A 12318-nucleotide genomic window follows, 5' to 3' on the forward strand; every position below is an offset into this window, starting at 1 on the left:
TTGAGTATTTTTAGGTCCAATGTGCTCTAAGTGGTTGCAACCATTTTCTATCACAACAGACTTGAAGCTCAGAAATGTAAAAGTTTTATTATATTGAATTTATTTATATGCTAAGATTTAAGATTTTTCTTTTAAAATTAGCATGATAGAATGGTCCCCCCTTAAAAAAAAAAAGTGTATGTTCCTAACTCTCTGGAAGTGGTAGAAAGTTAAATCAGTCTTATTTCATCTTTAATTATCAGTAATATACTGTATAATGAATGTGCTGGATAGACTTGCATAAACTTATGAAAACGTCATCACACATGCTTGTGTCAGTGCACAGCTAAAAATAGTTACTCTTGAATGTAATCAGGAGTGATACAGTTAACACTAAAAATAGAACAACTATTTTTTCCCCCATAACTTTCTTTTTGTCGTAGTCAACATAAGTATTAGGAAGCAAGCATAATGTAATCGTATCAGATCAAATCAGTAAGTAGTCCTACTACAGCAGGCTGTACTGTCTGTACGTAAGCCCGGTAAAGAAGGAACTGCACTATTTGAGCTGTGTGGTCACCCTGGCATCTCAGTTTTTGCAAGGTCAAAACAGAAATAGCAGTGTGGTGACTCATCTGAAAAAATATTTTCATGCTGCATATGAACTAGTGTCCAACAAAAAGGGTGGGTTAAAAGTTATTTCAAAAATTTTGACTTAGTCTGGGATCTAATTTTTCTCAGCAAGCTGAAGATGTGAAGGAGAGGTGAGCTTTTCTGATTACAAAATATTTATGCTGATGAAGAGTCTTCTGGAAGCCCGGGTTTAAAACTACAGCATGAACTTGAAGCTGTCATTATTGCTGAGATATGCTCTGAAGAGGACAGTGCTGACCTAGTAATGAAATTGTACTGCAGTTAGAAGTTCTGGGAGAGTCTTTAGGAGACGCGCACTCCTCAATGAAAAGTGTCGAAGGTTGTCCAAGATAACAAAACACACATGGTTGGTATTAAACACGCATTTCGTTCTTCTTGCAGCTGGTGAGTGCAAGGTCCTGTATAACTGTAGTAGCCAGCTAATCATAATTAAAAAAACGGAATTTTCCAGGATCTGATCCTGACCACAGTTCTTGCTAAGAAGCGTAGCTTGTTACAACTCCGTATTCATGACTGGAAAACTTCAAATCTTTTATGATAACCTTCTTCTAGAAGCTATCTTCTACCCTTCTCATGTATGAAGGGGTCTGTGTTCTGTGTTTTTTCCATGTAAGTTCTGTCTTATATTTATTTTTCTTTTGGTCTAACCTTATATTGCTCTTCATCTCTGCTTTTCTTTCTGAAATGTTATTTCCCCTTTATCAGAGAATTTCCTTCCATATTCTGCTTTTCTAAATATGGGGTGGAATGAAAGAAACCATCTCTTGAATTGTTTTTGAAGTTGTAGTTTTTTGTTTAAAGTGTGCCATTGCATGTTACTTAATTTTTTTGTTTAATTTTGTTTCAAAGAGACACAAGCAAGTAATGTGAAGTTACTATTGTGTTTCATAATTTCTGAGAGCATTAAAAGAAGCGAGAAATGCCAGGAAGCACATGATGCATCCTGTACAAAATAAAAATACACTTTAAGGTGTCTGGTTTTTAGAGGATTTAAGAATATTGCAGCTTAATTTTAAGATACTTTACATATGTTCCCTGATCCCTTCTTTTTCTGAACCCTTCCTGTGATCTTAGTAGCACCATGACCCAGAGAGTATTTGCTGCTTTTCTGAAGAGATAACAAGCAAACAAAAACCTGTAAGAGGCCACATCTTTTCAAGAGATACTTTGGCTTTCCTCAAAAAAGGAAGTATTTGTTTCCTCCCCAACCCACTCTCCTAATACACTTTCAAGAATATTTGCGTCCCTTTTCTTGGGTTTCTAGCACTGGAGTGTTGTAATTAAACTGTCATTCTGGAATGTAATGGGAACCTCTGCATGCTAGTGAGGTATTTAAAACTCACATTCACTTAATCAAGCTTTTTGTGTGTGTGTGAATTTCGTGTTGGAAGTTTTTTATCATATTCTGTAGTTATGAGCCATGTTTCCTGTTTCTAAACTCCTAAAGGTGACTAAGTCATATCAAAGCTCAAGAGGAGCAGTTGTCCTCAGTTCATTTCTCTCTTCTGGGGCCATGTTTGCTGTTTTAGAAGTCTGAGAAAATATTTGCCTTGTGAGATGGTTTTGGTTAGCTGTATTAGAATGGACACGACATCTTGGAGCTGTTTGAGATTGTTTCATGAGCAGGCTGTAAGCTGATAAAAGTGAGCAGTTTCTCATGCTTGTTTTTGTAGTTCGTGAGGCTTTTGCTTTGTCTTAAGGAATGTTTCAGCAGCAATGCAGCTAGTTACTCTTTGTTCAATTGAAATCAGTAAGTAACTGAATCTTATTTTTTAGTTAATATGAGTATTAATCATAATTAAAAATCACTTTTGTGTTGTCCAGCTAAATTTGTAATCATTTCTATAGTTAGATGGATGTACGGAATTGTACTGAAGGAAAAATACTGACAGAAGATTAATTCTCAGAGTTGTTTTCTCCGCATATTTTTTTTCTTCTTTGTTTGGTTGACTTAGTTGCTTTCTTTTCCTTTAGCAAGAAGACCACGAAAGTTGTGGTTCCAGTTCAACAAACCGCAGTACCACAGAAAGCATGAAATCGGCAGTGAAACCACGACGAGTTCAACAATCTGCTCCTCCTGACCCCGACTTACCTCCAGGTAAACTATAATTTTAAAAGCTGGATTGTGTTTGAGTGATGATAGAAAATACTTAAATTTTATTTGGGTGGCCAGAATTTTTAAGTTAGTCTTTTATGTCTCCATCAAATGGCTTCGTGTTTTAGAAGGTCTGCCCACCTGCAAGTCACATAAAGGTCAGTAGAATACTTGAATATTATAAAACAGAACCAAATTGTAGTAAAACTTGAAGTTAATCCTTCCATCTTCCTTCCGTTTTGTTGCATCCTTAAGTTTACATAATCCATTTGTTATGTAGGGCTGAGAAAAACTTCATTTAACCACTGTTTTTACCTAATTTTTCCTTTTTAATCTCTGTCAAGAGGAGTCTTAAAAGAAACAATATCCTGAGTCTTGATCCATGTCTCTTTCCTAGAGCAAGGGAGATCAGTGCGAGAGCTGTGCTGGAGGAACAGCATGTTAGATTTTATCCTCTACTGTCCTGCTTCTGTTTCAGATCAATCTATGCTTTCTACTGCTCACAACTGTTCTAAGGTTCAAATTCATTTTTTTTTCTCCATGCTACCCTTTTGTTTTCAGGTTCTTAGTATTGTTTGGAAGGTAGGGTTGTCTTCCTATGGGAGTAATAATTCTGTTTGTTCTTATGTCCTCTATCTACTGATAGAGATGTTTACTTTTTTTTTTCCTGATGTACCATTTGTTTTGGTTGAACTTGGAGATATTTATATGGTTCAAAAATACCTGAAGAACTATTTAGGTTTAAAGAGTGTGTTTTTCTAATTATTTTAGTCTCTGAGTTTGCACAGAAATTTGATGTATGAGGTGTCATTTTGTGCAAAAAAATGAAACTTGAGAGTGCTGGAATGAATTACAATTTGTTTTCTTGGGACATGTAACTTTAGATGGGTTTAAGACACAAAAGTCTTTTGTTAGTCTTTTCTTCTATTTTTTGTTAACAGAAAGCTCAAGTTTATATTTACCTTCAGTGGTCTTTTTTGATTCAAGTTAAGTCTGGTATGTGGAATACTATGTATTGTAGACTATTATGTTGTTTTGAAATGGGCCCTTGTGGAACCAAGTCTGGAGGCTGTTGTAGGGCTCCAAGGTCAAGTAACCTTCCTGGGGTGGGAACTGCCGGTCTGGTGTTGCCCCCTGTGCGGCCATGGGCAGCGCTGCAGTTTCTGTGCTCTGGGGGCTCCTTCCTTGGGCCTCGCCTGCCTGCAGATCAAGGCTAGAGAATCGGAGGATTATATTGCCCTCAGTGACAATTTTGGGACTTTGGTTTCTCAGATTTGTTTCCTTGAGTGCCTTCTGGGCACTCTTCATGGAAAGATCCAGTCTCAGACACTGAAAGGCTGGAGGCCTCCTTATTGTAATGTCGGCATCTTGTGGAGTTAGACATTCCAAAAGATGTTTTTTCACAGGTGTAAATGCAGCATGGGTATTGAAAGTTGGGTTTGCGAGTCTTCATTCATGAATGTGATGTTTTCTTCAATGATAATTATGCTCAGTTGGGTGATACCTGGTGACAGTTTTTATGTTACAGTCTGATAGATTCTCTAGCTGTAGTTTGTGCTTCTGTGAATCTGTAGGGTATTGTCACCTCCTCCTTTGCTATCCCATTCCTTCATCAAGTGCATCAGCCTTGATAAAGCCTAATGGTTCAGCGGGTATTTATGGGAAGCTTACCTTATTGGATGGACTGCAAGTCACTTTTCATGTGACTGAGGTCTCCAAGTGCAGCTTATTTTTGATGTTAAATAACATTGTTTAATTTAGAAGTTCTATGTGGTAAAATGCCTAGACAAGCAGTAGAGAGCTCCTTAAAAGAGGATTTTATTCCCTGTGTTATAGGATATGGCCTTGGTAAGCTTTAATTTGCACATCTTGGATTTTAGTACAGTGTTGAGTCCTTATATTTGTTTTAGTCTTTGGAAGATGTAGCTAATAGATTGTTGTTGTCATTTGTCGAAAGATTTAAGTGTCCTTTAGCTCTGCTGTGCTCTCAGAGATAGAAGATGGAGGTAGGCAGAGCTCGGCTCAAAATCTTCTAGCTTGCATAATAATTTAGCACTGTTACACTTATGGGAGATGCCACCAATCTGATGATATCAATTCTCTTGAATCAGTTAGATCACTCCGTGAATTATATTGCTACAGTACCGTTTGGCTGTTGGAGCCGAAAGAGCATTCGTATTTCTTGCTGCACAACGCAGCCTACGGGCCTCTGGTGAATTTGAAAATATCATACACGTAGATACTGGGTTGCACCTCAGGAGAGGATTCCCCCTACACCCTTTCTGGTGATTTTGGTTGCTTTGGTATACAATATCTGAATTTTAAAGGCAAGGATTTTCAGTGTCATGCTTAAAAATTACAGGAATAAGAACCGACCCCCACCTGTTTTCCTCTGCTTGTATTTAAAACAGAACAAAAGCCTTTATTCTAAATTACATGTGAACTGGCTGATGCTTTGCTTTGCTTTGTGTTGAATGCTGGAAATTACAGTTTAAATTCATATTCTTCTTTTGAGAGACTGATCTTCATTCATAAGAATCTGATTACAGTATATTTGAAGCTAAAATTAACTGGAGAGGTGGTGCTTGCATGGTATTTCTAACAATATGCTGCGCCACAAGTTTGGAAATGTCTTGGCAGAAGAAGGTGACAAAGCTTTTATCAAATCCCTGACCCCTATTTCACTTGGGAGATAAAATTCTGCTTTCTCATTTTATGTATTCTAGCAAAAAGACATGCAGCTGAAAGTTAATATTTTGGATTTTAGATTAGTCTGTTGTGTTACTCTGTTCCTGAATAATGCTGGAAGCTATCAATACAACTTGCTTTTTTCTTTTTGTCTTTGCTGCTGTGATACTGGATTTGTAATGTTTGTTGTTCACAGCAGGAAAATGTAAATTGGACTGAGTTTGAAAGACCCCTGAAAGCAAAGTAATGAAAAATCTTTTGGACCTGTGGAGGGACAGCTTCAATTTTCTTGATGAAATTAGTAGCTTGCTCCAGGATCGTAGCTAAATTACTGGTTATGATTTTATAGTTGTTGGTTATCTAATCTGCATGTTTCTGCCTTGCTCTTAAGAAAAACAGCTAAATGCTTTGGGCCAACTTCTATTTACAGACAGCCCAATTTACATCACTCTAGTCAGGAAATAAGGTCCCTTGTGCTCTTTATTCATACTTAAAGGAATAGAAATAAGAATCATGCCCCTTAAATACTTGAAATAATACATCAGATTTTATAAATTAATATAATCTAAAAATATATGTTATTATTTTAAGATGTGTCAGTGACAAAATTCTTAAAAGTTACTCTATGTATCTTTCAGTAGTTTTTATTAGATTGACGGACAAAAACGTATACTCGGATTAGGTTAGAAATCTAACAGTACTAAACTTTCAGAATTTGGACTTTCCCTGGGGTTTTTGGATTCCCTGTTTATATAAACAAAGCTCTAAAACTTTTTCCAGGTTTTGCTTTAATACAATCACAAGCCTATCAAGATGGTAGGATAAGTTAAAATGGTATTTCTGTTCTGTTAGAGCTAGACTTACTCAGAGGGCTCAAAAATAGCATAAAATAAAGCAAGATGAGTTATGATAAGAAAAGTGATATATTTTGTACAATTAAGATATTGAATATTAATTTTACATGCAAATATACCTAATCAGAATCAAAATATTCTACTAGTGGTATCTGAAAGCACCTTTAGCATCTAATAAAATAAGAGCTTGTTGAATGTTTTGAATGCTGGAAAAAGGAAAAACATTTGGTGTAGATGTGAGTCAGGTATATAAAGTGTGTAGTTGTGGTATTGAAGAAAATAATTTATTTAATGGTAAAATCCTCCACATACTCTAAGATGAAGTGCGATATTTGAGTGTGAAAGCTATGGGTAACTAGAAAAAGCAGAGTAGAATGGAAGAAGCAGCCTGACTTTTTTCCTACTGATCATGCAACATTTTGAAATTAATTTAAATTTTTTAAAATTTAATTAAAATTCCTGTTATAAATGAGTCTTAAGGCATATTTCAGAGGACTACCCTCTAAACCTGTGGATTTAAACCCATACCATTTTTAATTGCATTTTTTCAGAATAGTTACCAAACTAGACCTTCATAATATGTAGTAGATGTATTTTTAGATAGAATATGTGAGTGTTGTTATAAATTCTTAAAACACAGAAATTTAAGACTTGTTCCTTTTCCAGCACAAATTAGTTAGCCCCATATTTATGTTCAGTATACAGAAAAGACACAAATATGGGTAGTATTTAATTTCTTTACCATATTGTTAAAATATGAGTGTTTACTGCCTGCTGGGAATCCAGGCGAGATCGTTTTTCCAATCACATTACGTCTGAACAAATTTAAATGGATTTCTTCCTGGCAGGGTTCAGTGCAGGTGCTCACTATTTTGATTGTTGACAGAAACTGATTTTGTTATACCTCACAGGGGCCTTGTTGAGCATGACGGGGATCTACTAGAGGTTGGAATGAAAGAATATTAGGAATACTAATGCTTTAAAAATTTTTTTTTAAAAGCTAGTTGAGAGGGGAAGTAGGCATAATGTATGCATACTTGAACAGTATCCTGATAACTTGGGCATTCATCTTTTCAAACCTATATCTAAACATCTTTGAATTTAAAAAGTTACTGTCAATAGATTTCTTGCTCTTCAATAATCTGTAGTCTTGTATCTTAAAATTAATTTGATGGGTAATTTTTGCCATCATAAAACAATTTTTTATGCTGCATTAGTTTCTTAGTACTTAGAATTTTGCTTCTCCAATTTTTCTGCTGCATTTCCAGGAGGCTGATTGACTTAACTGCGCTGCGTGTTTTTTTTAAAGCATTTTTGAGTCTTGTGATTTTGGATAAATAAAAAGCAATGGTATTTGGTTTATTGCTGAGTTAAAGTAAAATATAACTTTGAAGTAGTCACTTTAATAGTAAATGAGTTTGGTAACATGTCTTCATAATAACTCCAAATAATTGTTTTTATTTTATAGGTTATGTTCAGAGTTTGATTAGGCGTGTTGTAAACAATGTCAACATTGTGATCAACAATCTCATATTGAAATATGTGGAGGATGATATTGTTCTCTCAGTCAATATCACGTCTGCAGAATGCTATACAGTGGATGAGCTTTGGGATCGAGCTTTTATGGATATCTCTGGTGAGCAGATATTTTTTGATTATCACTGTCACAGTGGTGGCAATCTTACATTCATCTAGAATTAGAAATCTAATAAAAATGGCTTTTTATGTTGGAAGTAAAATAGATACCATCTATTTTAGTTCTTTATCAGTTTTTCCATGTTCTTTATTTTGCAGAGCAAATTACAATAATATAGATTGATTCTTAAGGTATACTTCTATGATCACAAATGATTATACAACATGTTTTGAAGTCCTCTGCTCATACTTGCCATCCTGCAGTCACTGCATTTTATTTTGCCCCCGGCTGTAAGTGCTTAAGCAATCCATTTGTATTTTTGTGAAAGAGCAGTAGCTTCTTAAGGCTTTCTGTTGCAGTTACTTGTGATTATATTGAAGTTCTTTAGGCTGGCTAGAGATGTAGTAAAATGCGCTGCACTGTAGTGAGCGTGGCATATCAATCATAAAGCATATCTTATTTCATATCACATTTTCAGAATAAAAAATAGCAACTGTTTGATTTTTTGTCTTGGTCTTCAGTATCTGAACGTCTCAGTCTTCAGATTACCAGTCTTCACAAAACTTCTTGAAGACTGGAAATTCTTACTGACTTTTGGTAGAGGATGAATTTGGTCACAATAAGACTACATCAAGATCACGTAGGAGATCTGTGGTAGAACAGGGCATTTAGTATGATTTCCTAAGCACTGGACCCATTTCTTTTTTCTAGCTAAAATTATTACAAATTACTATGACAAAACTACAAAATCATGTCATATTAAGATCAATATAATAACTTACTTTGCTTTGGAAGATTCAAAAGAAAATCTTGGAAAATATGCAAGATTCTTTCTGGAGAGTAATATTCATTAGTCCTATCCTTGCACATAAAGCAATACTGCTACTTTATAAAAAGATCTAAGGTGCAGTGCAAGGACGAAAATTTGAATTAAGCATGATGAATTTGTCCTCACTTTTTAAGCATCCAGCTGGACAACAGTCTTTGACATGTGCTTAGTTATTCATAAAGTTTGAACAAACTATGGAGAAATAGGTTAATGTATACTAACCTCTGCAGCCAGGATCTGGAGACTGGTATACATCTCTTCATCTTCCCTGTTGCACTTTAGAATGGGAAACTCTCTCACTTGAGTAGCTCTAATCTCTGTAGCAGATCCTTCAATTGGGTGGTTGAGACGTGGGCAATTTATGAAAGGGTTAGTGAAAAAAGAGAGCCTCTTCTGCTTGCTCTTCCACTGAAAAGTACATCTACTTTCTAAGTGGGGTAGGTAGCAACCAAAAACATGACCTTTCTCACTTATTCATGACGATGCACATTGTTAAGAAAAAGAAAAAAAATTGTTATTGTGTGATATTCTCCCTCCCCACACTTTATCTCTGTTTCTAGTCAAATTCTGACTGTGGCTTAATAGCCGAACTTATTAGAAGCTAAAATCAGCTGTTTTTCACTCGGTGTTGTTTTTCTCTTCTGAGTGAAAACTGAACGTGCCTTTTGAATGACATAAAGGTTTATCATTTAGGGGTTTTTTATGGAATTATTTTGAACATCTATTTTTTCCCTTCTGTTCTTTCTTCTCTTGCTCAGTTACCGTTACTCTTTGAGATAAATTTGCATTTAAGCATTACAAAGTAAATAACTCTCAAATAAGATTACATTATCCTGTGGAAATGTTTTGTACTAATGCTCTGTCTTTTTTTTTTTTTTTTTTTTTGATGTTGTAATGAGAATAAGAAATAAGAGGGTATAAGTGTAACATCACTTACGGGATATATTTGCCAAAATGTTAGTTACATTAATCTCTTTATCTTAATCGGTGCTTCTTTGATTTAAATACAAAATAGTTGCACGGTCATATTTTTTTTCTTCTAGTTAAGAACATGTACATATAACTTTTTCATATGTTATATATTTTATAACCTGTATATATCCTGTTTTCTTTTTAAAGCCACTGACCTGGTACTGAGAAAGGTGATCAACTTTTCTGACTGCACCGTATGTCTTGATAAGAGAAACGCTAGTGGTAAAATTGAATTTTATCAGGAACCTTTGCTGTACAAATGTTCCTTCAGGACTCGTCTGCATTTTACTTATGATAACCTAAACTCCAAAATGCCATCTATTATTAAAGTAGGTATCCAAAATATGATTTTGGGGGTACTATTCATGTGTGAACATTTTGAATTTTTTTCAAAATATACTTTGAAATTTCCAGTAAAATCAAAAAACAATGTTGTCTTGCTAAAGGGTTTTTTTGGTCATATTTTATTCATGCGATACTATTAGTAATAGCGTGCAAGTAAGGAAATCATGATCTCTAATCTTTTCCGTTTTTCATAAAGTTTTAAAAAAGAAAACATAATAGTTGTAAGGTAAAAAATATGTCTGCAAAACATCTGTTGAGGAAAAAATACTTTGTTTTAAGATGCCAGTAATAAGATACAAAGCATTTTTTACTACTTTATTGTTACAAATGTAGTCCAAACTCTCATAAATCACAGGAAACTTAAACGTCTTGATGCTATTTAGTGAACCACTCGAAAAGAATTAGCAACACAAGCCTGGTTATTAATGGACAGAGGTCCAATATCACACACAGACATCTGGCTTTAAATGACATCTTTATATTTTGAAATGCTAAAATGTTGGAGAGACTAAGCTACCTTTTATTCCTCTAGTTTTCCTGCTGTGACCAGTCATACATGTGAGGTGTGGTGCCTCCCCCCCACCCCTTTATCTAGTGCTAGTAATGGCAAAAAAAGTAAGCACTTAGTGTTTACAGAGTGTCCATCTAATTAATTGAGAACTGATGCAAGTTGAGATAAAGGCTTTACACCAGACTTTTCCTATGTTTTCGTAAAACTCAATCTTCAGGTGAATGTACTGCAAAGCAGTCAATTTTGAGATAAATTTTTCTTAAGCATTTCTCAGGAACATCTTGTACAAGTGTCCCCCTTTCATTTAGGAAACAGCACTTGACTGATTCATGAGATGATCCAGGAAGTCTTAAGTTGTTGTAAATTTAGTAGATTGGGAGCTAACTAGTAATCATGTCCAGTTTTTTAAATGCCCCTATTTCCTCTATGTGTTGCACATAATTTAATTAAGCACTTTAATTGCTTGCCAGAAGGTTTGGGGCAAATTTGGAGATTTTCGAATATGGTGATGGCCATATAAATGCTTATCTAGAGTAGCATTCTTGCAAAATGCTGTATATTTGAACACAAACATCTGGTACCTTGTGTGTTTTATTAGGCTTCAGATCAGGACTAAATTTTTACAGAAGGAGTATTCTTTCATGTGATGATCTCAAATTAATAAGTATGCAAAGACTCCGCATATTAGAAAGAATTGTTTTCTCTTTTTTGGTTTTAGAGTAACTGATAACAATTTTGGAAGTTTACTTTGAGTTTTATAAACAAGAATTTATATATTCAATGACATAGGACCATGTATCTTAACATTTTAAAGTCTATGTGAACTCCAGTGATAGTGAGGTATCATCATATAACCGTCTATAGTTTACCACTTGAGGTCTTTGTGATCTATGGTGACAATATGACTACTGCATGTAGACAGTAAATTTTCATGTTAAAAAGCCAGATTATTATTATTTTTTTAAATTCAAATTTGCCAAGTAGTTCTGTAAATTTTGGAAAAGTAATTTGTGTATAGCTTAAGTTCTGTGTGCCAATTTTTAACACAGAGCAAAAGTTTATGGCTAAATTCAAAATCTCTGACAACAGACTATATAATGGAAATATTGACAATCTTCCATATTATGTAAAATGGTACTGCTGTTGTAATAAAGACTATTATTATAATATTATTAAATATGTTGTTTTTAATGGATACTGGACTATCATAAACCACATACTAGAGTGCACTGAGGCAGTAGTAGTTTAATTAAATTTGTGTGAAACTTTTTCTAGTTATCCTTGCTGCTGGTCATTTATTGCCTCTGCTGTGTGGTGTGTGGTTTTTTTTTTTTTTTTAATATACATTTCAGTTTGTTCAAAAATGTCTTTTATCTTGTCTTCCTGTATACTCTTTGATTTTGGTTGTGTTGTGCTTAGTTTAGTTACCTACTTTTTTTTGTCTTGAATATTTAAAAATTTAATATTGATTAATGAAGATGTTTGTAAGGATGCCCAATTAAAATCACTCCTGTTCTTTTTCTGTCAACATAGTGAACTGAACTAGATCACTAGGTGCACAGAAAGGAATAAATAGTGTTCTGCTGGTTTTAGTGAGCTGAGTCACCTTACTGCGGGGCAGACGAGTTCTAATGACAGTATAAAAGCAGGGCTAGATCTTCATGATGGGAGTGCGGGTAGTACTACACGTGGAAGATGTCCAGGAGTGTAACTTAATTTATATTAAACCACTCTAGAACTGTGCTCCCCCCACCC

The 12318-nt window shown here is 34.7% G+C and overlaps 1 protein-coding gene across 1 annotated transcript in view; it reads left to right on the top strand.

Annotated features, from left to right (window-relative positions):
- VPS13B (vacuolar protein sorting 13 homolog B) overlaps positions 1–12318 on the top strand; it is a 489316-nt gene that overhangs the window by 48390 nt on the left and 428608 nt on the right. The window contains exons 4-6 of the mRNA XM_067290363.1: positions 2608–2731; positions 7739–7906; positions 9855–10036. Of these exons, the coding sequence (XP_067146464.1) occupies positions 2608–2731; positions 7739–7906; positions 9855–10036 (474 nt within the window). The remainder of the gene's footprint in view (positions 1–2607; positions 2732–7738; positions 7907–9854; positions 10037–12318) is intronic.

This window comes from Apteryx mantelli, chromosome 2 (assembly GCF_036417845.1).
Source record: "Apteryx mantelli isolate bAptMan1 chromosome 2, bAptMan1.hap1, whole genome shotgun sequence".
NCBI classification, from domain to species: Eukaryota; Metazoa; Chordata; class Aves; order Apterygiformes; family Apterygidae; genus Apteryx; species Apteryx mantelli.